Source organism: Penicillium subrubescens (genome assembly GCF_028828155.1).
Source record: "Penicillium subrubescens strain IBT 31985 chromosome Unknown utg000005l_segment0_segment0, whole genome shotgun sequence".
Taxonomy (NCBI): Eukaryota; Fungi; Ascomycota; class Eurotiomycetes; order Eurotiales; family Aspergillaceae; genus Penicillium; species Penicillium subrubescens.
In genome coordinates this window covers 3,554,501-3,578,752 of record NW_026643155.1, presented here as the reverse complement: position 1 = coordinate 3,578,752, position 24,252 = coordinate 3,554,501, and the positions used below count along the sequence as shown (strand labels likewise).

Here is a 24,252-nt window from a genome sequence, read left to right as displayed (position 1 = left end):
TTTTTTGCCCCTCCGATCTCTTTCACTTCTCTCGCAAATCCGACTGAGATGGAAGCAGCTACATGATATTGGAGAGACCGGATATCACTGAGAACACCATGGGTATCCCAAATCATAATCTCGACGACCTCGAGCAGCGACGGCTCGCGCTCGAAGACAACATCACTCAGCTCCAGAAGTCCCTTTACCACTGGCGAACCTGGGAGGCAGAATACGACAGCCTTCGAGAGGAGATCAAAGACCTGCAAGATTATGCGACCGCTGACGATATCCTCGCCGTTGCGCGCCAATACGAAGGCTCGCTAGTGAACGAAAAGGAAATACAGACAATCCTGCGGACAGAAGTGGGCGTCACGCGATCGCGCACCCAGGTCGTTGACCTTCTAGGCAGACGGATCGATTATGTGAAGCTGAATGCCGCGACTATGGAGAAGAGGCTTCGAGGGGCGGAGAACGAACTATACACATTGGATTCGAACGACCAGCTCCCTGCGGATATCTCTGGTGATCAAGGATTCCCGATGAGCGAGATCATTGAAGAACTCGACGATGAAGGAAATGTGATCTCTAGCTCCGTCAACACCCCCGGAGATCATGCGCCGGCGATCCTGGAAGCTCTGAAGAAAGCTGGTGTCGACGACATCCCGGAGATCTCTACGTCAAGCGAGAACGTCGCTGGGTCTAGCTCTACTACTCGGGAAGAGAAGGAAGATGCGGTGGATGCAGTTGAGACCAATGAGAAGTCTGAGGTGGTTTCGAATGGCCACACCTCTACCACAAACGCAAACGATGTTTCTCAAGAGGATGAGCTGGACCTCTTACAACCAGTATCACTCGTCACCCCAGAGGATCGCAACCAACCCCCGGTTACCGATATCGACGAACCCGCCGACGAGGCAACACTGCGACGGGAAATGCTGGAATACGGCATCCACGAAGTTGGCGCAATCGTTGCCGAACTGGAACTAGACGAGGAAGGCAGCGAGTTCTCTATCTCTGATGAGGAATTTGACGTGGGCACAGAAGAGGAGGATGAAGATGAGTACGGCCGGTCGCACCTTGTGTTGTCCGAGGAATACCATCGGCAGATGCGAGAGTTGGAAGCCAAACTCAACGCTAGAGGCATGACCAATCTGGGCAAGGACACCCAGACATTCCCCGAGGAAGTTCGACAGGAGATTGAAAACTCTACGACGGAACCTACTCAAGAGACGGAACCTGCCCAAGAGAATGGCGAGATCGATAGCTCTGCAAAGGGCAAGAAGCCCAAGAAGAAGGTCGCTTTTGCCGATGATCTGGATATCGCCCCAGCAGCCGCTGCCGCTGCAGCCGAGAAGAAGGCCACTCCACCACCAAAGCCAAAGCCACAGGCGAGCGTCCAGGTTCTCTCGGATTCAATCGTTGAGCGAACAGAGCAGCCAAAGGAGCCTCGGCCAGCCCCATCCACCGGACCTAAGAAGGTCTCTCGGTTCAAGACCGCTCGAGTAGTCGAACCTGCGGCTAGTACGACTGCCAAACCCGCATCCTCGCAATTACCCCCTCATATTTCCGAGTCCCAAACTTCTCGAAAGCAAGCCAACGCCGTTCCACCACCTGGCTTGTTCCCTGCCACCCCTCGAGAGCCAAAGCCATTCTCCACACCGATCATGGACATTCCTACTGGGCCCTCGGCTCCCAACCCACCGGAGGGCAAGACCCTGGCCGATAAGTTGGTCGAGCGAAACATTGCTCCCAGCTCCATCACAGCCCCCGAACCAGATGAGCTTGACGAAGAGATCCACCGCCGCGAGATTGCTTCCGAGTTCTACAGAATGCGGAATAGCAAGATCCAACAGCAAGGTGGCTTTGTCAACGAGGAAGAGCCAGAGTTTGTACCTGTCGAGGAACCGGCCGAACGAGTGAGTAGGTTCAAGGCTGCGCGAGTGCGACCTTAGTTTCAGCTTTCTGCTTGTGAACATTCTGAGAGTGTTAATTTGGCTACAAATACCAAAATTCAAGACGATATATTATGTTTATGAATCTTCACCCCGGCCCTGTAGGAATCGACCGGTCATCTCTATCTACCATATCATTTCTCGTCTTCCCAATTTCTGTGAACAGGAACATGTGTTGTCATGGTTTACACCGTGTCAAAAATGGATATGCCTCTTCTCCAAGAAGCGAAATGGCATATTCATCACAAAGTTCCAAGATCAAATTCTGAACGAGGACTTCTCTGGCTGCATCACCTTTGGGTCCCTTTTAAGCTTTTCTGACCTGATGATTTTGTCTGTATTGTGCTCGTCCGCAAGGTCAGTACTTACGGGCTTTTTTGCCTCGTGAGATTAGCCTGGCAGGGATTCAAGATAATGGAGATGCCGTTATTTTTTCTCCCCTCGACAACCATAGATTCTATTCGATATCAGTGATCGTAATTGGATAATGGAATGTGTGTAATACCCCAGGAACTACAACCTTCTTTCTTAGACTTGAAGTAAATTCAACAAACAGGCCCAATGCATTAGATGCTCATTAAAATGGTTTCATAGTAGCATAATCATGTCTCATATTAACACAGAACGGAGAATGTATCAAACTCCCATGGCATATTCGCCATGCCATGTACAAAGCACCCCTAATTGCATACCGAGCCCTACAAGGAGAACATGTGCCAATGTTGATAAAGCCTGTACACGCAAATCATGCGCTCGTAGGGTGATCGCTGCGAGCAGAAGAAGGGGATACAGGAACCAGGGTCTGACTGCGACAGGAGAGCAGGGATGCAGGACCGTGACCACTTTGACCAAGAAAAGCGAGACTTGCAGGCCGGGGAAGAGAGTTGAAGCACCCAGGCGACTCATGAATGTGGATGAGGTGGGTGGTGGTGGCGGGAGGAGCTGTCGCGTATGAGTGATAGGCGGAGCTGACAGGTCCATGGGTTCTTCGTGTGGTTGTATTTGTCTCGTGGATGAGTTTGGGGAGGATGTTGAATATCTTTGTCGCATTACTAGGTCTTTGTCAGGGCTCAGGGATGTCCTGTTTTCCAAGACAGTTTCTGATGCTGGGGTGCCGCTAGGCCCAGAAGACGAGTCAAACATTGAGTCACGTCTCATTGACACAGGACTTCGTGCAATCTTCTTTTTGATGGGCGATAGGGCTCTTTCCATGGACGGGGGTGGGACCGGACTGTCCACTGTCCGAATTCGAGCTGCCCCAGGCAAATCGGGACTGGCTGAATTGTTGCGCTTGAATCGGAAATTCTCACTGGCATTGTTCGCAGCTTGAATGCCATTCAAAACATCATCCGCAGTAGGACGTCGATCCGGGTCCACGGAGAGCAATTGATCCAAAAATGAATAGAGTTTGGCAGGTAGATCGGGTCTTCTCCTTCGGGCATTGTCAAACCCAGTCCAATGTGTAATCTCATCACGAAGTTGATCCAAGTCTTCATTGTCTTCGTTGATAATATCTGCACTGTGGTAGGGAAGTTCCCCAAAACACAAGAAGTACAAAATCATTCCCAATGAGAATATGTCGGATTTGAAAGTGAAATTCCCGAATGGTCCGTCGGGGTATTCTTGTCGAAGAACTTCGGGGGCACAGTAAGAGACTGTTCCTGTCGCGCCAGTTGACTTGCGCATTGCGTTCTGTGATTGTACCTCGCCAAAGTCACTGACTAGTACTCGAATGCCGTCGCTTGTCTCGTGAAGGAGGCAGTTGTTCGGCTTCAGGTCACGATGGATATAGCCATTCATGTGCAGATGGCGCAAACCAGCAGTGATGTCCCTGAAAAAGGAATAAATTTCATCCAACTGCAGCACGCGAGGCCCTCCCATCTCTGGTTTTAGCTCTGGCTCCCCTTTCGACTTTCTCCGAAGTCGATCCTTGAGCTGTTGAGCTGTTGTTGTTGTCTGAACACCACCGCAGATGTAGTTGTGTAGGTCACCTGCGTTGCAGTACTGCTGTATGATAAAGGCGCATGGCACACTAGGACCGAATGTGCTGATCCGGGCATTCTCGAGCCAGACATGGCGATAGGAGACGAGGTTTTGGTGGGAAAGATTCTGTAATAGCTGCACTTCGCCCAGCACCTTCTCTAGCCATTCGTGGTCATCACCAACTGGGACACGTTTGCAGGCAAAATGTCCGAGAGATACGCCATCCAATACGTGTTTCACAAGCAGGACCACACCTTTCCCGCCCTTGCCAAGAACCTTTTCTTCCACAAAAAAGCGCTTGAAATAGTCCGGGCTGAATGCTGAGGAGGATATTCCTTGGCCCTGGTTCGGGGCCGGCCCAGAAGACGGCTCGCTGGTGGGACCATCCGGGAGGGCAGGGCGGACTAGACGGCGGCGCGGCGAAGAGGGTCTCGAGGAGCTTGCAGAGCTTGGCAAGCTGTTGTTGAGCATACGGAAGTAATTTGGGTTGATGAATTCCGCTTCTGGGTCTGTACTCCCACGGTGTCTTCCTCGGTTGCCTTCATGCATTGGACGGTGACAGAGTGGACAGTTTGCAAGTTCTAGATCTCCATCATGGTCATCTGCTGCGTTTCGGAGGGCTAGCTGCTGGGAATCATGGTCAAACACGACGACCGAGTCATTATGCCGGCTGCACGTTGTTAGCTTCGGAAGATAGTTAGCAGCACTGAGACATACAGCACAACATCCAGGTTGCCCCCATTGTAAGGAATCATAGACATGTCGTCTGGCATGACTTTCTCCTCATTGTGGGAGACAGCAAAGCAGATGTCAGATGTAATCGTCCTGTCGATATGCGGCGGTCGCGTGCAGCGTGAAGCCGGAAGATGATGGTGAAACCCCACGCCGAGAGCGGTGAGGAGCTGGCCGAGCCGCGGATGAACCAAGCATGGGGATACAGACCCAACGACCGATTATTTACATCTGCTACAACCTACAATCGTTTACAATACAGAAGAAATGTGTTTGAAAAAATAGAGTTGTATTCAAGTTCTGTCAAACTCGGGGGGTATCTCAAGAAGCGAGTGGCCTTCTAGCGATAGAGCTAGCCTGGGTGAGATCTGAGCCAAAAAATGCAGTTTCACGCAGGATGGCGATTCTGGACTGCACTGACAAGGCAGCTTGATCTTGCCGTCTGGTAGGTACTGCGGAAAAAAGCTTTGCCTTTCTCGTTCCCAAAGCATCGCAATGTCTCGGGCGTATTCGCGACACGACTCAGCTTGGGACGCTGCTGGACGTGCGAATCGGCGACTGGACCCTCTTGCTTTTCATAGAGGCAGCGCAGAGTGTTTGAGTGATGAGTCGACATGCAGTCAAGAGCTGAATGAAGAATGAATCGGCACTCGTGGACCTTTCAGTCCTCCTCGCCGCTCTCAATATCACTGACCTCGAGGTTTGCGATAGAATCATTGTCATCGTCATCATCTTCATCAAAGCCTTCAAATTCGCCCTCAGGCTGCGACTCAGAAGTCTCGGCTTCAGCAGCAGGTTCAGAGGCAGTCTCATCCAGCTTGCGCTTGCGACCCATCTCGCCCAGACGGCCCTCACGACCCTCAATCTTCCCGTTGTCGGCACCAGCTCCCTTGGGGGGAGGGGTGTACCAGGGGACCTTTCCTCGGAGAAAATCGTTGATCACCATCTTTGCAACACCATCCAAATCGGGCTCACCACCCCTCAACAGACGACCACCCTTACGAGCAAGTCGGCTGAGGAAGTCGATGGCATCCTGAGAATCCTTGATACCGTAGGTGCGCTCTAAGTGGCGGGGTTGAACACGGCGCAGGACAGCCGGGATGTATTGCTCAGGGTTCTCCACATTCTCCACACGGCAGACACCGCGCAGGAGAATGTCCTCCTCAGTGTCATTCTGGTTGGGAGGAACAACACCAGGGCAGTCGATGAGGTAGATACGCTTCATCAGAGTGACATACTGCCACACCTTGGTCTCACCGGGAATAGGAGCGACGGTGCAGACCTTCTTCTTGCGAAGTGTGTTGATTATGGAGGACTTGCCAGTGTTGGGATATCCAATCAAGCCAACAGAGATCTGCTTGCGGTCCGAATGCAAGGCCGAGAACTGGCGCAGAAGCTGGATCAAAGAACCCTTGCCAAAGGAGTTGTTGATATTTGCGTGGAACGCAAGAGTCGGGTAGTCCTTGGACAGATGACGAACCCAAGCAGCCTGATGAGAGATGCCATGTTAGCAAGCAGTCACCAAAAATCATGGTTGAATAAAATATCAGGAATGTGTGGGATGTTACTAAGAGTTCAACTATCAAGCCACCAAGAAAGGCAGTAGTAGAACTCAACTCTTAAACAAAACACGTATGAACCCTTACGACCAGCCTTCAAGACGAAGACCAGTCAACCTTGCTTCAGAAAGAAGTTTGGTGCGGGACATTGTCGATCTACCAAAGCTGTAACAGACAGACCTCCATTGAAGAAAAAATACGACATGAGTCGCAGGAAGAAGCCTTGACTTAGCGATGGAACGGCTCCATGGCCGGAAAAAGCAAACAAAAAGCAGCAGAAAAGCAACGAGCAAAACGAGACTTGTGATGGGAACGAATAACAGCAAAGGGGATAGGAGTATGACACTTACAGCAACACCAGTGGGAACCAGGTCAGTCTTGTTCAAGACAAAGATCAGGTGCTTGTGAGGCGCTTCCTCACGAATGTATTTTTCAACACTTCGGCATCGAGTACCAACAGGGTCACGAGCGTCCAGAACGTGGATAACGACATCAGACGAGTCGATGACCTTGTACAACTCGTTCCAGATACGCTTACTCTGACCCTTGGAGAAGACGGACTCACGAGCAGTGGTGAAGGTGGTATCTTCGATGGCACCGACATCACTGGCGACAATGGGAGTACCATCATCGTGGGTGCCCTGGTCCGTCTTCTCGAGGTACGAGTCGTGCAACTTGGCGGTTTCGCCGGCAAGATCTTCCAGTGAAGTGACGCCCAGCTTGACACGCTTGCGCTGAGCCTTAGGGCCAAATGTGTCACCGAACGGGTTATTCTCGATCTCCATCTTGGCCTGATGCTGCTTAAGCCCGTTCACGGTACCGCTGTTGTCCCGAATCAAACTCATAGGGAGCTTGTTGGTCTTGAGCAGCACCTGGTAGGGATCGGACGCACGCTCAGCGACAGCCTCACGGAAGGAAGTCAAGGCCTCCTGCGAGATAACCCGAGTGTTTCCAAACCATTTCCGGTTGGGCTCAATACGAGCAACGGGGGCATCCCGAGACTGGTAAGAGGCGGCGACAGTGATTTCACCCGCGGCGTTGCGTCGAGCCTTGCCATCCTTGAACATGTTCAAAGTCTTGATCTTCTTGGCATCGCTGAATAAGAAAAGTATGAGTCTTCCGTGCCTTCTATTTCGACTGCTTGACTTTGAAAACCTACCGGTAGAAGTTTTCACCCTTCATCCGCACGTTCGCCATGCCATCGTCAACCTTCCCCTGCCTCACTTTACGTGAGGCCTCCTTCTTGCCTGTACCCATGGTCGGGATCTTGTGGTTTTCAAGAGTATGAAAAAGAATCGACCTTGCGAAAAATTTTCGAAGGTAAGACCAAAACAAAAGTAGTGGCAGAGCGCGAAGAAGAAGAGGAAAAGGAAAAAAAAGGCGGAGAAGTAATTTTTTTGGCGCCAAGAAACGAGCGTGCACGGACCATGGCAAAATCGCTTCTGTTTCTTCCGGCGCTGGTCTCCTGCTCTCCCGTGAATCCTCCTACCAAGAAGCCAGGCACCGCGGTCCTTTTGACCGATTGAGAATTGTTTTATTGATTCAATTGGATTTCCATCTTCCCTATATTACCAAATTATTCTCCTTTGGGGAAAGCTAGGGTGCAATCGGTGCAGTATGTCTGTTCTCCGCAGCGGCCGGACTGCCAGCGTGCAAGTCCGTGGCTTCGCAACTACGCCCAATCTTCGAGTCGGACCCGAGTCCCCTCACTTTATCGATGTTCCTCGAATCGTCCAGGCCAGCAATCCCGCCAAACCACGCGTCCAGGGTACTCTCCCAGTTCCCCGCGAGCTCTTCCCGGCTCGTCGCACGGACAAGCCTCGCAAAGCATACCTCGATGCCGTGACACCCCTTCCCTCGACCGAGCGTGCCGTCAATCCCAAAAGCAGTGATCCCGAGAAGCAGGCATTCAAGCTGAAGATGGCGGTTTTGCGGCGCAAGAATCTGCGGGAGGGTCTGCAAACATTGTACACGCGGAAGAAGGTCGCGGAGGAGACCATGTTCAACCGAAGTCTCGAGAACCAGAGGAGACGTGAGAGCATCCTTCAACAACCAGAGCCGGAAGATGAGCGCTTGACCCGGCCGTCCGTTGTTTCCACCATGCAGACTCAACCACACACAATCCTAGCGGACCCGAATCGGGAAGAGCGTTTGGTCCTTTCGCGCGCACGCATGGAGGCGAAGCAGGCCGAGAAAGATGCTGTGCGCCGCGACCACTTGCAGTCACTGTATATGAATGCCCGTACTTTCATCACTACTGAAGAACAACTTGCCGCCGAGATTGACCGCGTGTTCCCCGAAGGCGAGAACGAGGCCTGGCGCAATGACCACCAGCAAGGCGAGAATATCTGGAACTTGGGCATGCCACCTACTGTTCAGTCCATCGTCAACGAAACCCGGAAGAGCGAGACTGCTCGCTGGGATGTCACCCAAGACCGGGTCAAGAAGCTGGGCGAGCAGATTACTGGAGGCAAGCTGTGAATTTGAATGGGTTTTGAGAACATCATATCATGTACAATATTTTTTGAGCCATTTCATTTGTTTTCTGTGCATCTAACCCTACACTTGAAGGACTTCAATATGAATCTCTCATGAGTTGTATAGTACATCAATCTTCCCAAAGACGTCCGATGTGTTGTATTTTGCAGGCGGGTGCGTGATCATTGTGATAAGACAATGATTAGCGTTGCTTAGCGCGGATCGACAAGGCTGTCAGTGTGCTGAAATACGCAAGAAAGGCCCCCCGCCGGCTTTGATCAACTCGATACCCTGGTAATCTACTTTCTGCGCATCCCTCTCCTCCTCCGATTCACTCAGCCATGTCGCCCGAAGCGAAGAGACCCGAATGGTACCAGAGAGATGTCCAGGGCATCAATGCAGATGCTCAGCGACTTCTAGAGAATTATAGTGGCCTCGCACCGGAGGAAGTCTTGCCACATATTTTGTCTTTGGTATGCCTTCTTGGTCTGCGATATCATTATTCATGTATTGATTTCTTTCTCAGCGCGACGAGGCATTTGATGTCTATCATTATGCCTGCATCGGTCAGATGAGGTTTCTTTCCTTCAATCTGTCACGCATGCCCTTCTGGGCTCGGGTGCTGGAACGGCTTCGCGCCGACCTTTCAAGTGGATTTCTCGATGCGGGATGCTGCTTTGGACAAGAGCTTCGATTTTTAGCCGATCAAGGCATCGCTAGCAATCAGCTCTTCGGGTGTGATCTTGAACAAATTTTCATTGATCTTGGCTACCAGCTCTTTCGAGACAAAGGCCGTCTGCAGGCAACATTTGTTGTCGGGGATCTTAGTGCCGATGATGTCCATTTCAATAATGGTGAAATTGTCCAGAAGTTGAATGGCAAGATTGACATTGTGTTTGCGAGCTCTTTGTTTCATATGTGGGATTGGGATACGCAAGTTAAGGTTGCCACGCATCTAGTCAGAATTTGTTGTCAGAAATCGGGTATCATGATTACTGGACGGCAGATGGGGAGCGTTCAAGGGGACCACTATACAATGGCAGGCATGAAGGATGGTGCTGTGCACTACCGGCATGATCCCGAAACAATGGTGCGCTTTTGGGACGCCGTTGGAGAGGCCACTCAGACGAGCTGGAAGGTAGAGGCTGGTCTCTATTGGGCTGAGGAGGTTGATCAAATGAAGAACATGCCTTGGGGTGATGATAAGATACGGATGATCTGGTGGTGCGCGACAAGGCAGTAGTGCTCATATTTGGCAATCAAGGTTTGTTTCGCGAAATTGAAAGAAGTGGAGATTGTTATGCACTCTACTCTGAGCTATTATATCAACTACTTTGCCAACCCCCTTATTTGGGGGCTAGAACAACAACAGAGGTGTAGGTGGCAGCAGTATAAGGGTGGATGTGCTCAACCCGCAAGTCTACCGAGTCAGCCAGCGAGTTCCACTGCTGAACTGTTCGCTCCTTTCCTCCGAGCGCGATCATCATAGAAATATCGGCCATTGTTGTCTGCCAATTTGCACCAGTATCTGGCAAGACAACGTCATCGATAAGAATGCGCGAGTCTGCATCCATGGCTTCAACAATATGTTGGAGAATCTTGGTGCACTCTTTATCGGGCCAGTCATGCATAATACGTCGAAGATAGTAAAATTTCGCACCTGAACAGGCATCAACATTACTTTGATTTCGCTTTGGAAGGGAGGAAGAAGAACTGACCAGTTACGGGCTGCTTCTCGAAGAAGTCATGAGCCTGGGTCTTTACACCCTCAATCACCGGGAGTTTGTCGACGGCTGCTGGAAGGTCTTGAAGAACAAGACGTCCTGAAAGGGCCGGGTATTTCTTGCCAAGCTGAATGCACTGGTGTCCATGACCACCTCCTACATCTACCAAGAAGGGCTTTTCGGAAGGCTGGGGAGATGATGACGGGACTTTGATAGCCTCCGAATCAAAAAGCTCAAATCCAACAGTCCATTCCACGCCCTCGATGGAAGTCATGATTTTCTGCAAATTTTCGAAATGCCTTGGGTTTTGGACATACCAGTCAAAGGGAGGGAGGGTAGTATTGTAAGCTTTCTGGAAGGGGGTGTTTGTGATGCTATCAATGTCGTTATAGCCATTTTCTTTGAAAAATTCAGGCATTGCGCGGATGATCGGACCGTAAGTATCAAATCTGTAGCGCGAGAGTCAGTATAACTCTCACAAGCGAGTGATCGCTTGGCAAAATGAGGGTTATGTACCCGTGGTACACCATGGCCTCTCCTCTCTCATCAGCCAGAATATGAGTGTTCTTGTTTGCCTTATACTCATTGCTACCGACTTCCTCAATCAGGTTGTTCGAGCCTAGATACCGAAGCAGTCTCTCTTCAAAAGGTAAAGTTAGTCCAATGGGGTCAGACTTTGAAGCATTTGGCGGAGCTCTTACCAAGCAACAGAGAATCCGCTTGAGTAGTCTTCGCCAGCTGAGAAACAGTCACGGATCCGCTATTGGTAGCGATGGCGCGGAACAAGTTCATGTCAGCTGCCATGCGGATGGTTCCAATGAGGAGTTGCTAAGCAAATCAGTGAACAGCCCGCAAGAGGTACACAGCAAAGGTACTGACTGAATTTGCAAGGTTATAAAGAAGATCCTTCGGACCTTGTAACTCTAACTGAACGTCGGCTAGAGCCTTTTTAATTTCCAAATGACCGGCATCGTCAGACGTCTTGGCCAATGCCTGAATTTGAGCGATGATAGAGTCCATTTTGTGTCAAAATAACGGTCAGTAGGGACAATGGATACCAGTTGAAACTATAATCTCTGGGATGAAAATTCCATTTCTCTCGATGAACAGCCTTGCTTTTATATCAATTACGGCCCCCATAGATCTAGGCTTCCATCTGATAACTCTGGGCGGATGCCGCGGAAATTCCGCGGAGTTACCGCCCTCTCAGTGGTCAATTCCAGGGTCCCCATCTCACCTCGCAGCCTCGTCAAGATGCTACTTCTCGAAACTACCAAGTCCATCGATGCCTAGGAATATTCCGTCATGCGTCGTGTGGCGAAGAATCGTTCGGAGTCATCAAGATCGCGCCCAGTTTCGTGCCTCTTTTGTCGATCACGGAAGCTAAGATGTAGCCGACAGTTTCCTTGCGCCAATTGCACAAGTCGCGGACTCTCTTGCCAACCGGAGACTTCGTCGGTTATATCAACTAGCAGTGCAGACGAGAGCTCTGACCAAATCACTGGAGATTTCAAGAAAGATGTGCTGGCCCGGTTGCACAGATTGGAGGAGATGGTGATGACCCAACGGGAGCCAACACAGTCCCCATCCGATCAAAATGGCTCGCGGCCGGGGCCACCCCCGTCTCGTCGCAAACGAGATGCTGCGACATCCTTTACCGATAAATCCTCTACGGTTGATGTAGAATGGCTGGAATCGCAGATAACGCACCCAAGTTCAGCAGTGGGGCTATGCGTTGTTGAGTACCGTAAACATCAACTCACCTCACCCTCGCTCGTTGTTTAAATCCACGCTAATGCGATGCGATAGAGTTCAAAACATGTTCCATCAAAGAAACATCACCTGTGGCCGAGGGAATAGATATGAACTTGAACAAGTGCATTTGGCTCCCGCTCTACGAGGAGTCAAAGCAAATATTCGATAAATATCTGACTGACATCACCTTCCTCCACCACGTCATCCATATTCCCTCTATGCGGTCACTTGTGGATGAACTCTATCAGAATCTAAATGCGAAAAGCCCTGTCAAATTGGGTCAAACCTCTTTGCTTCTAGCAATTCTGGCTAGCACTGCCTTCTTTTGGACCGAGCGAGACATGCATAGACCGGTGTTTTCCTCAGTCGTGAAAGCCAATGAGCTATCAAAGAGATGGATGACAGCTTCTTTTGAAGTTCTGGAATATTCTCGCTTCACATGCTCGGAGTCAATTGAGGATGTTCAAGCCCTGATAATTGTAGGCTTCTTGTTGTGCAATACCGTTGGCATTACCTCTCAAGGCCGATATCTTTTCTCCACAGCGATATCGGTCGCATGGCAGCTCTCATTACACCGGATTGACCACAAAAACCATGCTGAACTCAATGTTCCTCGCCCAGACTCCGTGAAAGCAGAGATAGGAAGAAGGGTGTGGTGGTATCTCGTTGCAACAGACTGGTATGTTTTTCAATAAAATCACACATCAGCAAAACTAATTATAAGATGAAGGCAGTTGTCCCAATTAGGTGGCTCGCAGAAAGGCACTTATATGATCAATCCCCGCCATATGGCGACCAAGAAACCTGGCAACGCAAACGACGAAGATCTCTTTGATGGGATGAGCAGCATTGGCAAGCCTCTTGATCAGCCCACAATAATGTCGTATTTTATCCAACGGATTCGCCTGGGCGAAATTTGTCGAGAAATCACCGACAAGTTTCCCTTGTTGGAGACCGACTTCGGAAATCCAGATTTCGAACAGATCAAGGAGATTGATAGAAGGATGTGTGAATTTAGTCAATCATTGCCGCCATTTCTCCATTTGAATTATGATATGAGTGGAATCGCAGACTCTGATCCCAGCAGATCACATGGTATAACCATTTATCGATACGTCATCAACTCAATGCTTCACACACAACGTTGCAGGCTACATTTGCCCTACCTGTCTCGCGGGCAAGATTTATACTCCTATTCAAGAGATGCATGCCTTGAAGCAGCACGAATGGTCATCCGCACGGAAGCACAGTTATCTTCTGAAGATATCTCCTTTGCCATGACAAGACTCAGGTTTTCAGGAAGTCTGCTTTGCGTATGCATGGCCATTATTGCACTTTTGATGGACCTCTGTCGCAATAAGAGTCTCCAGCCAGATGAAGACCAAGAGAGACGAGCTGAAATTCAAAATGCGCTACGAATTCTTGAAGAAGGCAAAAGCCAATCTTCATTCGCGGACAAACTTCTCGACACCTTCAACTCTATTCTTCAACGCAGCAAGGTTCCGTTGCCTTCCGAGAGAAGAACAACCCGGTCGAAAAACGCCAATAGACTGAAGTCTCCCGTGCCGGTGGATTCTGCTTTAATCACGGGGAGATCTGATTTACTTGATACGGAAGCCATGGTCACCGAACCCGTGCCTACTTTGTCTGATGACATTTGGCAGGCGTTTGATGCCACTGCAGATCCCACTACACTTTTCGATTGGAATTCGCTGTTATCCGAGCTTGATGCCCCATTTCTATCAGTGTAAAAGTTGATGGTCCAGGTGTGATGATTGACTTTAGTCCACCTGAAGTGACGAAGGATCCTCGAATCAGTCGGATTTGGTCATGATGCTTTAACGCGTCACGATCGTCATCCCGGTGTCAAGTCAATACTGACAGGCGATGTTGATCGCCGGCCTGGCTCAATTACTTTCAATGGAACTGTTATACATGATGGCAGCTGTAAATAATGTGCCACCAAGATGTGTTCACGCTCATCCGGCAGACCCGAAATGAGTCGGACAGAGGGGCAGGAAGATCTATATCCATGGATTGATTCACACCAGTAGAAAGATTCTAGTGGTACCTGGGCACCGGGAATAAGAAGGGTGAGCTGGAAACACATTACCGTCTAGAGATCTGCCTTGAAGGTGATTTACTTGTGTCGCAAACCCAAGAGTTCCCGGCAAAGGGGGTTTGCCGGACGCCCGGGGAGGTCACCTAGATATACAGAATGAAGTCTTACTGATTAGCCGTAGCGCACTGGGCCGTCAGTCTGACATATGAATCTGCCTTCATACACGGAATTAAGTGCTCATGAATCCTTAGGTTCTCACCGGGTAGACATTCAGTCTAGGCAACCCCGACTTGATTAGGCTAGCTATAAGTTACCGAGACTAATTTGTTTGAATAATTGTCAAGTTGCCTATAAAGCTCTAGAGATATAGCACAGCAAATGTGCATTATGAACGTTGATTGAAGTTATGACTGATATAGCGAGGGGTTTTGTTTCCAGCTTAATTCCAATGCTCCACCTGCCCGAGGGTTCTGACCTAGAATAACCGTATGGATAATTGCCAGTTTCACATTATCGAAAAAATTGTTGATGCTTTAATGGCCAGCAAAAATCGCGGTGAGTTATGACACAATTGTTTGGTTATTGATCACCACGGTGGGAGAAGGCTGTACAGATATTTTTTGTGTTTCCAGCCCACCTTCACCAGGGAGGCTATCCACAATAATGTCATGTATCGTAAGGTGGATCTGCAAGCCAGAGTCGCAGGGACTGATGGCACTCATGAGATCTTGAGAGAATAATTAACTTTGAAGTTAAACTTTTGCGTGTATCGGCCAAGACTCTAGTGGTGTTGAGTATAAGGTGTGGCTCGGAGAAGAATTCCTCCTCTACGCACGTCCAGTCTCATTGGGAGGACAAAGTAAATGGTCCTGCATTGAGCTTTGCGGTAGAATAAGCTTCCATAAAGGGTAGTTTTATGGGAATCAATAAGAATCAGATGGCGTACATGCCAACCATGGGAATCGATCCTAGCTATCCGCTCGGTCCGAGCATTGGTGAAGAACCCTATGCATGAGGGGGCTTTAAAGTGCTCTCGAACCGAGACTAAGCACATTTTCGATAGAGTTTGAATTAATCTCATGGCTTTGGGAAATTATTGGTAGACTGGTAAATAGGAGGATGTGCGAACTTTCATCGCTATCAGATGCCCAATGTTTTCCCTAGGCCATCTCGTGCCACCACCTCGACGGCAGCCGTCAATTTGATCACTACTTACGAACTGCACTCTCCTGGTTCAATACTTGGGTGTATCTCCACATTCTAAAGAGAACCCCAGATGACGTGTAGCCTCTGATTGCTGCGGAGCAACAATCCGGCTGGATCGAGGTTCCACATGCTTTCTCACTCTGGCCCATTCTCGTAAACAATGACATAGCTCGACCCTGACAGACCGGCAACTTACTAGTCTTTGATTACTTATTTCCGTCTTCTACTCTCTCGGAGATATAACCCGGATCCTCATTGGGTATGTGGACTCACTTCTCGACAGCCAGATACCTTGATTGCTCACTAATGATGAGATCGCCAGGGCCAATTATAAGAATGACCCAGATCCCCAGAGAGGCGATGCGTTCGTTAGTTGCAAAATACTATCGGTCCAGAATATCGACGTGCGGGGATATTCAAGATCGATATAAGATCGGCCTCTGAATTGGCCTCCAAATCCCGACTCTAGTTTCATTCCTGGTCTTTCTTGGAACTATGAAAAGTTTTTGCTTTCTAGCGGCCTTGGCTACGAGCACCAATGCCCTCGCCCTGTTTCCACGCGCTGAAGTGCCCTGCTGTTTCAATCTCAACGTCTCCGGAGAAGTCATCGGTCCCCTTGGCCAACTGACTGATGGCCAGAGTCGTGTTGGCGATAACAGTCTCAGTCAATCTCTGTTCTGTATCAATTCTACTGGAGTCATTACCGACAGTACTGGAAAAGGCTGTATCATTACTCGTGAGTCTACTTTTTCCGGAGTTTCGAATAACATCATTATCAAACACTAATACAATCCCAACACCAGCGGAGACTACTCAGTTCCAGTGTGATGAAGGTAAATCAGGAACTCCAGGCTTCACCATCTCGCCCGCTAGTCAATTGCAGTTCCATGGCAGCGAATACTTCATTGCTTGCGAGACTGGCCAGAATGGTGGCAAGAACATCTACACTACCAACAGCACTTCCGTCACAAAGTGCAAGTCTGTCATCTTAACTGCCGACTCTTGCATCAACGCTGGCAGTCCCCCTATCGTTGGCACCTCCCCGGCACCTGGTAAAAACGTGACAGGTGGTGGTGCTGCAGCCCCTGGAGCCCCCGGAGCGTCTGGAGTTGGAGCACCTGGGGCACCTGGAGCACCGGCCCCAGCTCCAACTGTCACTGTTATATCAACGATTACAGTATCCAACTGCGTATGCTCTACTACTGCTGGTCCTGCTGCGTCAGTGGCCGCTGGTGCTCCGGCTGCGGCTCCAAGTCAAGTTTCCAGTGCTCCTGGTTCTGCAGCTCCCAGCCACGCAGCCTCTAGTGCTAGTTCACAAACCTCTGCTGCTCCAGCTGCTACTGCTCCTGCAGCTGTACCAGTAGCCCCCGCTCCTGGCCACACTTCTGTGACTTCCGGTGCTACTGGAACTGCTCCGGCTCCTACTGGCGCACCAGCAGCTACTGGCGCGCCGGCCTCTAGCCTTAGCACTCATACCTCTGCTGCAACAGTTATTCCTGTACCTGTCGCTCCTGCACCAGGCCAGTCCTCTGCTACTTCTGCGGGTATTGCGTCTCCCGCTGCGAGCTCCCAAACAAGCGCGGCCACTACCGCTCATCCAACGACGCCCTGCCCCTCATGCCAGTCAGCTACATCCAGCGCTACGCAAGGCACAGGCACGGCGAGCCCTGGTCCATCGTGCCAATCGGCTTCTTCCAGCAGTAATCACACTTGTCCATCATGTAGTGCGTCAGGCACAAATGTGACAACTACGGCTTCTGGTCCTTTCAGCAGTGTGACTGGCTTTGCCAATGTTACCAACATATCGAGTGCGCCGGTGACATCTCTTTCCACCAGTATCCATCCCTCGAGCAGCGTCCATGCCAATTCGACTTCGACCACAGCGACTGCTACCTCGACGAGCGCGACTGGCTGCCCTACTGATCTCTCTGGAGAGTTTCAATTCCCCCATCTAATCGTCCGAATCGACTCCGCTAAGCCCGATACCCCCCACGGCACTGGACTCAATGGAACTGTCAATTCGACCGTTGCGACTACCTTCAACTTTGATATTCCACAGTCGTTCTCGGGCAAGACTTGCAACCTGGTCTTCCTGTTCCCTAGGAAGGAAGAACTCCAGACTACCTCGTTTAGCTTCAGCGGTGATGGCAAGGTTGCCTTTGGCAAGCTTTCGTCAACAGTCACCACTTCGACCACTGAGAACAACGTTCCTTCCGTCTCGCAGGGCTTGGGAACTAGTGCTATCTCTCCTGGTCATTCATTCTTGATTTCGACCTTCTCGTGCCCGGCTGGACAGGCGATAGCCTTTGAGATGAAGAGTGCGGGAAGTACCGACTTTGAATTCTTTGAAGATTGGAACCCATCTCCGTATGTTCAACCTGACAATCAATTAATACTCTGAGGAATATCAGCTGACAAGGTTTTTAGACTGGGTCTATTCGTGACTGCGTGTTGATTTGACGACTCGGCTCTGGGGATTTGCCGTGAGTATGATGGCTGGTTAGAGTAATAGTTTAGTTCTGTCTTGTAGGATTAATAGATGCCTCACGTGGAGACGTGAGTGGTCATGTCTTCCTCTCTTTGGTTTGACTAGTTCTATCATTTTCTTTGTCAACTTTTATTGCTCTCTATAAGCCCTCTCCACTTTTCTCAGCGGTAAGATGGATAACATCCTGCATTCCTATTGTGGCCATTTCAGCAAATCACAGTGGAAGAATCATGATGCCTAATCAGATGTGGATCGGTGGGTGAGCGGCAGGGTCAACCATGGCGGCGGCAAATAAGATATGTCCAATCTCACACGTTCAGGGGATGATCTGGTCTTGTCTGTAAGAGGGTAAGCTGCGCCTCGAGGGTGTCGCACCTGCTCTTTCTATTTCAGGGAAGCGAATCTGCGGCGGCAAAAGGAAGGTTTCCATGGGAGATCGAAGCTTTTTTTCTTTCTTTCTTTTTTTTTGGCGACGAGATCATCGGTACATGATTCATGAAGGTTCGATATCGCGAGGTGCAATTGAATTTGCGTTTGAAGAGCCTTGGCAAGATCTTATCATTTGTTTGGAAGTTGGAATAGTATGGGATTGAATAAGTATGTAGAGATTGGAGTCTCGGAGAAAAGTTTTGCAGAGGCGGTTAACGGCAGGTGGGGCATACTGTAATGTGCTCAAAGATGGACCAGGATAAAGGAGACTCCGAATGATAATCTGCAGTACCTTTCTCTACTGCGAAGCGCTGAGATAGAGATTGGCCAGGGGGTGGTTTGAAACAGAGTGGTTATCATTCAGTAAAAAGGCCTAGACTACCTGCTGGGCTGCCGCTCTATGGACAATCAAGGCGGGACTTGGATCAGGAACCGGTGTTTTAATAAATGATGGCGGTTCTGTGAGCTGTCGGGTCTGCGGTAGAGCTCCACTACATTTCGACCTGGAGAGATTAGAGAGACTGGTGACATGCCCAAACATCCTGGTTCGTCACTTAGCAGCAGAGACCACAACGTCCCAAAGTTAAAACCAGGGTCCATGTTAGTCCAGCTTGGGCCAGGGGCACTAGAAACGCCAAGCACCACGCCTTTGCGCCCAGCGCAAACCGGCACGCCTGAGGCACGCGACCAGCCCAAGAAGATTCGATCTTCAGTCATCTTGGAATTGGCAAATTGAGGTTGCCTAATCTTGGGGTTGTTGCATCTGTGGAGTACTTCTATTATTTCTCTTCCCCTTTCACTACTCTACTTTATTCCCTTGAGGTCAACCAACACACACAATATGGAGATTCCGGCCAAATTGCCGTTCTCCAAGCGCCGGCTCCGACCGAGAGTCGTCATTTCGTGCGTACTTTCTCTTTCCCCGCGGCATTGTGGCTCTGAACTGACCGTCTTTTACCTGTAGCTATATCTTCGACTACGTGATTATCATGTGTGTTCCCTATCAAACCGCTCTCTAGCTTCATCTCCCAACCCTAAAGATGGCAAGTTGACTGACCACCGCCCTTCCATCCAACTAGCGCCTGCGTCATCGGCTTCTGGATTCTAGACTCGATTGAACCCTACCATCAACACTTCTCCCTCACAAATATCTCCCTCCAGTATCCCTACGCCGTCCATGAACGAATTCCCATCTACTACGCTCTCTGTATATCCGGCGCTTTTCCTCTCGTGCTCATCATCATCTATACCCTCTTCATCGATGGGCTATTCTCACACAACAAGCCGCAGGACCCAGTGTCGGGGAAGCGCAAGCTTCGGGGTCCCTGGAGATGGAAGGATCGCCTCTGGGAGATGAACTGTGGAATACTGGGCCTGTTGTTGTCACAAGGATTGGCCTTTGTGATCACTCAGGTGCTGAAGAACGCCTGCGGCAAGCCCCGGCCCGACTTGATCGATCGGTGCCAACCTATCAGTGGAAGCCTTGATATGGTGACATACGGCTTGTCTAACTCGACGATCTGCACTGGAGATCCGAAAATTATTAAGGATGGGTTCCGTTCGTGGCCATCAGGTAGGTTGTCCCTTGGATTCTTCTCAAGCCAGGGAATCTTGTATGCTAATTAATTATTTCCTATAGGTCACAGTAGCTGTGAGTCTCACCATGGCATTCCCCTCGTTATAACGCAATTGCAAGTTTCAAAAATAAAGACATAACGACTAACCTCATCATGACAGCCTCTTTCGCAGGACTATTCTATACTTCTCTGTGGCTGGGTGGAAAGCTCCATATCATGGACAACCGCGGCGAGGCCTGGAAGAGTCTTTTGGTCATGGTGCCCATCCTTGCGGCAACCCTTGTTGCCGTGTCTCGGATTATGGATGCCCGCCATCACCCTTTCGACGTCATCACCGGCTCTCTCCTAGGAGTTGTCTGCGCCGTTGTTTCTTACCGCCAATACTTCCCTCCACTCACTGAGGCCTGGCGCAAGGGTCGAGCCTATCCGATCCGTACCTGGGGCACTGAGCCGCTCCGTCCGGTGGATGCTAAATTGACCGCGTTCAACAATGATAGCACCTCTGCCCTTCGCAACGCCGAACAAGACCGCTTGAACCCACCAACTGGAATCGAGCGATCCATATCGCCCTCGGGTCACCCCGTTCCCCATGGTGCTTCGGGATATGCTGTCCCGAGTAACCCTTTCGCCTCTCAGGTGTATCCTCGTCGTCGACATGATCAGGATCCCGATGGAAACTGGTCATCGAGCGAGGATGACGTCGGGAATGGGTATGAGATGCAGCATGGCTATGCGATGGCCCAAAATCCCAGTGCGGGTCGAGGGTACTCACCTCCTTTTGACACGAATACTGCGTATCAGTCGCAGACCCATGCTGTTTCTGGGAACGCTATGCACCCACCTCAAGAGGCTAGCCGAGGGCGACAATTGACTGACACGCCGCTTCGCGATGTTTAGTTTAAAAATATCCCATGATGATTTGTTTCTAGCACGGTATTGCATTGCATCATGAGCGCGCGTGTGTGACTTGAAAACCGACTGCAATTTGCATGAGACTTGATGAATATTGGCATTATTTGGTTTTTCTTTTCTTCTTGATTCTCATGTACGAACAGTCGGGATGAGGCATTCGAGGCAGGAACTGGTTTCTTCCCGATGACTTCGTCCTTTTTATACTATAAGTGAATATTTATTGAGAATTTGACTCCAATCCTCTCATTCATTGCCATGTACAGTTTCATAATTATGGTCTTTACTTTTTTTTTTACATTTTCTTAAGTGTTAATGCATTTCCATAGATGGACGATCGCCCATTGGTTCCTTGGAGGAACTCGAATCCACTGGACCACGGGTGACAGGCTGCGGGTTGCCCATCCAACACCAAACAACCTCCGGCAGAACTAAGCGGATCAACAGTCAATCAGATGCAGAACATTTGATTAAATCTGACGGAAGGGCTTACACTAACCCTATTATGATGACACCCGCCTCGCATCTGCGAGCAATAGTGACAATGTCAAAGAGCCCGGGATGAGCTGGACCCCGTCTCAATTGATGTTTGCCCCAGCCACCTCAGGCGGGCACCGTGACTCGCCCAGCCTCCCCGTCCCCCACCCGTCAGCGCAAGATGACGGCAACGGAGATCTTTTTTCTATGCATCTCTCACCCCTCTCTCTTCTTCTTCTTTCTCTACTCATCTTCCAATCTTTTATTTCTTGCAGTGCAGCGGTATAGGTTGCGATCAGAATAACTCACTTTACATCGTCTTTGCTCTCCACGCGATGCGAGTATAGCCCTGAGACAAGATTGACAAGACATCCATTGATCTGTACTTCTGACGTACAAACATACCTGTCTCCCCGCCTCCTCAGCCTGCGCTGGAATTTTTGCGCAAACTCTTTTAACTTCGTCGCATTCCTGAGATCGAGCCTTCTTTGAACTCTGTGCCCAGCAAGCTTCCGTCAAGATGATTGGCAGTATCTTTTTCATCTTCAACCGGATGGTGGAGATCACCTTCCTCATTCCGATCATTGGTATCATGGTAAGTCAATCGCATCTCCCGCGCAAAGCAAATGCGCAAAGCCATCCATCCAACTTACTAATCACCCATCACTCGGGCAGGCCTACTTCGTCAATGGCTATCTCAAAGCCAACATGCTCACCCCGCCCTACATCCTCGTCCTCTTCATCGTCAGCGTGATCGCCGTCTTCTGGTGCATTGACACCCTGATCCGGTTCTCCGCGACCAAGCGCTCATCGTTTTTTGTCTCCTTCCTTGACATGTGTTTCTTCGGCGCATTCATCGCGGGCGTCTACCAGCTGCGCTTCATCGCAAACGCCGATTGCTCGCACTGGGATGGCGGTTCGGTCTGGGTCTCCCTTGGTCCCTTTGGCGAGTACGGTAGACAAGTGAACAACCCGCTGGCGTTCCAAGTCAACAAGACCTGCGCCATGCTGAAGACTACATTTGCGCTTGGAATTATGGAGGTGGTCTTCTTCATTTGGACTGCGTTCCTTGCGCTGTTCATTCACAGCAAGAATCGTGAGGTTATTGTTAAGGAGACTACTGTTCGTCGACGCAGCCATAGCAGCCGTCGTGGCCACTCTTCTTCACACCGACACCGTAGCTCTAGCCGGAGACCTAGCTACGTGGTTTAAAGGGACGAGGAAATTTGTACAGACTTGATGTTGATGATAGCTTTACTTGGAGGATTTTGTTTCCATTTTTATGTTTTACGACGTGATTTGAAAGGACTAATGAGGCAATGCACTTAAATGAGGCGATGAATATGGACACACAAAATCATTCTATCCGGAAATGACGCTCGAGATGGAAGATGTATCTTATGCTGCTGGAGGAGAATTATTTCCTTGGAGAATCTCGATGATGGCTAGCCCTACAGCGTTTAGCTTGTTTATTGTTTACCCTACAATATCAGTTCAATTTAAAAGATGACAGTATGCCTGTTTCAGAGATAACATAAAGCGTCTCAACGACATGCAATAAGAATCAATGGAAATCAATCAATCAAGCGGCTGAACTACAACAATCATAAAATGTCCACGTATGGACCTGCTCTCATACTCTTCTCATCCTCCACAAGACCCCTCGAAGCCTCGATCTCCCGCACCTTAGAAATCACATCAAGGCCCTGTTCTCGATACGCCTTAATGATCTCCCTTTGGGTAGTTTCCGAATTACTCAAAGGAGTGTCATTTTGCATAATGTGGCGAGTCCCAAGAACAACACCGAACCGTGCCAGCAATTTATAAAACTCGTCATTGATGTTTCCATAGCTGAAGCTGGAATCTAATGGGGTTTCCACTGCCCAGTATACCTTGTTGGTTGTGCCGGTTTCAAATTCTATTCGGCGGGAGAAAAGCAGGATATCGAATAGTCTTCCCATTCGAAGGCCTTCGCAGCTCTTTTCTTGGGTTTTTCCTGCGCCTGTGTAGAAGATAAGAGATAAGATATTAGCTGTCTGAGTTCTGAAATTTGTGAATGGTAGGTAGGTTTGGTTAGGGCGGAGTTGAGTGAAAGTAACTAACGGGGATCTTGGACAACCCAGCGCTAGAGCCGCCCCAAGCAGGAAAGAGACTGAAAAGACCAATATCGGGGATGGGAGGTTGTTGGATTAGCATCTTACGCCAGCTCCCGTCCGCTCGTGTGAAAGGAGTTAAAGTGGAAGGGTCTTTGGTTCATTTGAAATCGGAAAAGTCGAATCCATCGTAAGACGAACTATCCTTTGGCGGAAACATAGGAGGGAATTCCTCTTTCAAGAGTGGATTGAGTGTCTTTTCATTTGGTTCTCCTTCGGACTCTGTGATCGGGGTGAAGTATAGTGCCTTTTGGATCGAGGGTGATGTGGTGACTAGATTCAACCAGGCCCCGACAGACACGCTAGTCAGACGTAAGGATTGTGCGCATGTCTAACTGAACTAGGATCATCTCCAGGGTTTCTGGAGTATTCAGCACTGAAGATGCCATGGCTGGAGTAGTCGAGACTTTGTTCGTTTTTGATTTTGTGGCTGCCGTCATTGTTGAAGGTCTGAGAAGTGGGGGGAGAGTAGTAGGTTTGCGGGAGGCGTTACATCAAGGTCCAGTATTTTCTTAGCGCCAGAGCCTCAACCAGTGATAGTTCCGCTCCAGAAAATGAATGTTGGCTGTGTGATATGTTGAGGCAGTTCCTGCTTAGAGTTGGTTTGCTGGGAGCAGGTACAATGTCGAGCTAAAGTGTTTCCTTTGTCGAGTGTTTGCCCAGATTGGCCCCCATCTCCATCCGAGAGAGCGGGGCCGAAATGGCTGCCTGAGGTAAGTACACAGCACATCAGGCCTTGTATGTTCGTTGAGATACCTCACTTCACTCTGGCCAAACCAAATCTAG

General features: G+C 49.7%; 12 protein-coding genes across 12 annotated transcripts; 7 read left to right on the top strand and 5 right to left on the bottom strand.

Annotated features, from left to right (window-relative positions):
• Positions 1–62: 62 nt before the first annotated feature.
• Positions 63–1,934, top strand: N7473_007800 (prefoldin-like protein; the record flags this gene model as incomplete). The annotated part of the gene is made up of 1 exon (XM_057153740.1): positions 63–1,934. One exon carries the CDS (start codon positions 63–65, stop codon positions 1,932–1,934), a length of 1,872 nt encoding a protein of 623 aa, XP_057008078.1.
• A 636-nt stretch (positions 1,935–2,570) lies between these two features.
• On the bottom strand, positions 2,571–4,690 carry N7473_007799 (protein kinase IKS1; the record flags this gene model as incomplete). Its single annotated transcript, XM_057153739.1, has 2 exons — positions 2,571–4,587; positions 4,635–4,690. 2 exons carry the CDS (start codon positions 4,688–4,690, stop codon positions 2,571–2,573), a joined length of 2,073 nt encoding a protein of 690 aa, XP_057008077.1.
• A 620-nt stretch (positions 4,691–5,310) lies between these two features.
• On the bottom strand, positions 5,311–7,465 carry N7473_007798 (putative GTPase NOG2; the record flags this gene model as incomplete). Its single annotated transcript, XM_057153738.1, has 3 exons — positions 5,311–6,138; positions 6,559–7,303; positions 7,368–7,465. The coding sequence occupies 3 exons, from the start codon at positions 7,463–7,465 to the stop codon at positions 5,311–5,313; spliced, it is 1,671 nt and encodes a 556-aa protein (XP_057008076.1).
• A 360-nt stretch (positions 7,466–7,825) lies between these two features.
• On the top strand, positions 7,826–8,689 carry N7473_007797 (uncharacterized protein; the record flags this gene model as incomplete). The annotated part of the gene is made up of 1 exon (XM_057153737.1): positions 7,826–8,689. The coding sequence occupies one exon, from the start codon at positions 7,826–7,828 to the stop codon at positions 8,687–8,689; it is 864 nt and encodes a 287-aa protein (XP_057008075.1).
• Positions 8,690–9,027: 338 nt separating this feature from the next.
• On the top strand, positions 9,028–9,929 carry N7473_007796 (class I SAM-dependent methyltransferase; the record flags this gene model as incomplete). The annotated part of the gene is made up of 2 exons (XM_057153736.1): positions 9,028–9,159; positions 9,213–9,929. 2 exons carry the CDS (start codon positions 9,028–9,030, stop codon positions 9,927–9,929), a joined length of 849 nt encoding a protein of 282 aa, XP_057008074.1.
• A 103-nt stretch (positions 9,930–10,032) lies between these two features.
• N7473_007795 (S-adenosyl-L-methionine-dependent methyltransferase) lies at positions 10,033–11,430 on the bottom strand (the record flags this gene model as incomplete). The annotated part of the gene is made up of 5 exons (XM_057153735.1): positions 10,033–10,346; positions 10,405–10,859; positions 10,927–11,050; positions 11,112–11,238; positions 11,290–11,430. 5 exons carry the CDS (start codon positions 11,428–11,430, stop codon positions 10,033–10,035), a joined length of 1,161 nt encoding a protein of 386 aa, XP_057008073.1.
• A 285-nt stretch (positions 11,431–11,715) lies between these two features.
• On the top strand, positions 11,716–13,916 carry N7473_007794 (Zn(II)2Cys6 transcription factor; the record flags this gene model as incomplete). Its single annotated transcript, XM_057153734.1, has 3 exons — positions 11,716–12,157; positions 12,220–12,844; positions 12,896–13,916. The coding sequence occupies 3 exons, from the start codon at positions 11,716–11,718 to the stop codon at positions 13,914–13,916; spliced, it is 2,088 nt and encodes a 695-aa protein (XP_057008072.1).
• Positions 13,917–15,928: 2,012 nt separating this feature from the next.
• N7473_007793 (putative GPI anchored cell wall protein) lies at positions 15,929–17,888 on the top strand (the record flags this gene model as incomplete). The annotated part of the gene is made up of 4 exons (XM_057153733.1): positions 15,929–16,169; positions 16,237–16,485; positions 16,786–17,800; positions 17,861–17,888. The coding sequence occupies 4 exons, from the start codon at positions 15,929–15,931 to the stop codon at positions 17,886–17,888; spliced, it is 1,533 nt and encodes a 510-aa protein (XP_057008071.1).
• A 1,303-nt stretch (positions 17,889–19,191) lies between these two features.
• Positions 19,192–20,824, top strand: N7473_007792 (phosphatase PAP2 family protein; the record flags this gene model as incomplete). The annotated part of the gene is made up of 5 exons (XM_057153732.1): positions 19,192–19,253; positions 19,315–19,341; positions 19,430–19,923; positions 19,990–20,001; positions 20,088–20,824. 5 exons carry the CDS (start codon positions 19,192–19,194, stop codon positions 20,822–20,824), a joined length of 1,332 nt encoding a protein of 443 aa, XP_057008070.1.
• A 1,009-nt stretch (positions 20,825–21,833) lies between these two features.
• N7473_007791 (uncharacterized protein) lies at positions 21,834–22,525 on the top strand (the record flags this gene model as incomplete). The annotated part of the gene is made up of 2 exons (XM_057153731.1): positions 21,834–21,908; positions 21,989–22,525. The coding sequence occupies 2 exons, from the start codon at positions 21,834–21,836 to the stop codon at positions 22,523–22,525; spliced, it is 612 nt and encodes a 203-aa protein (XP_057008069.1).
• A 392-nt stretch (positions 22,526–22,917) lies between these two features.
• Positions 22,918–23,509, bottom strand: N7473_007790 (uncharacterized protein; the record flags this gene model as incomplete). The annotated part of the gene is made up of 2 exons (XM_057153730.1): positions 22,918–23,349; positions 23,417–23,509. 2 exons carry the CDS (start codon positions 23,507–23,509, stop codon positions 22,918–22,920), a joined length of 525 nt encoding a protein of 174 aa, XP_057008068.1.
• Positions 23,510–23,566: 57 nt separating this feature from the next.
• N7473_007789 (uncharacterized protein) lies at positions 23,567–23,906 on the bottom strand (the record flags this gene model as incomplete). Its single annotated transcript, XM_057153729.1, is given in 2 exon segments — positions 23,567–23,768; positions 23,779–23,906. 2 exon segments carry the CDS (start codon positions 23,904–23,906, stop codon positions 23,567–23,569), a joined length of 330 nt encoding a protein of 109 aa, XP_057008067.1.
• Positions 23,907–24,252: the final 346 nt, after the last annotated feature.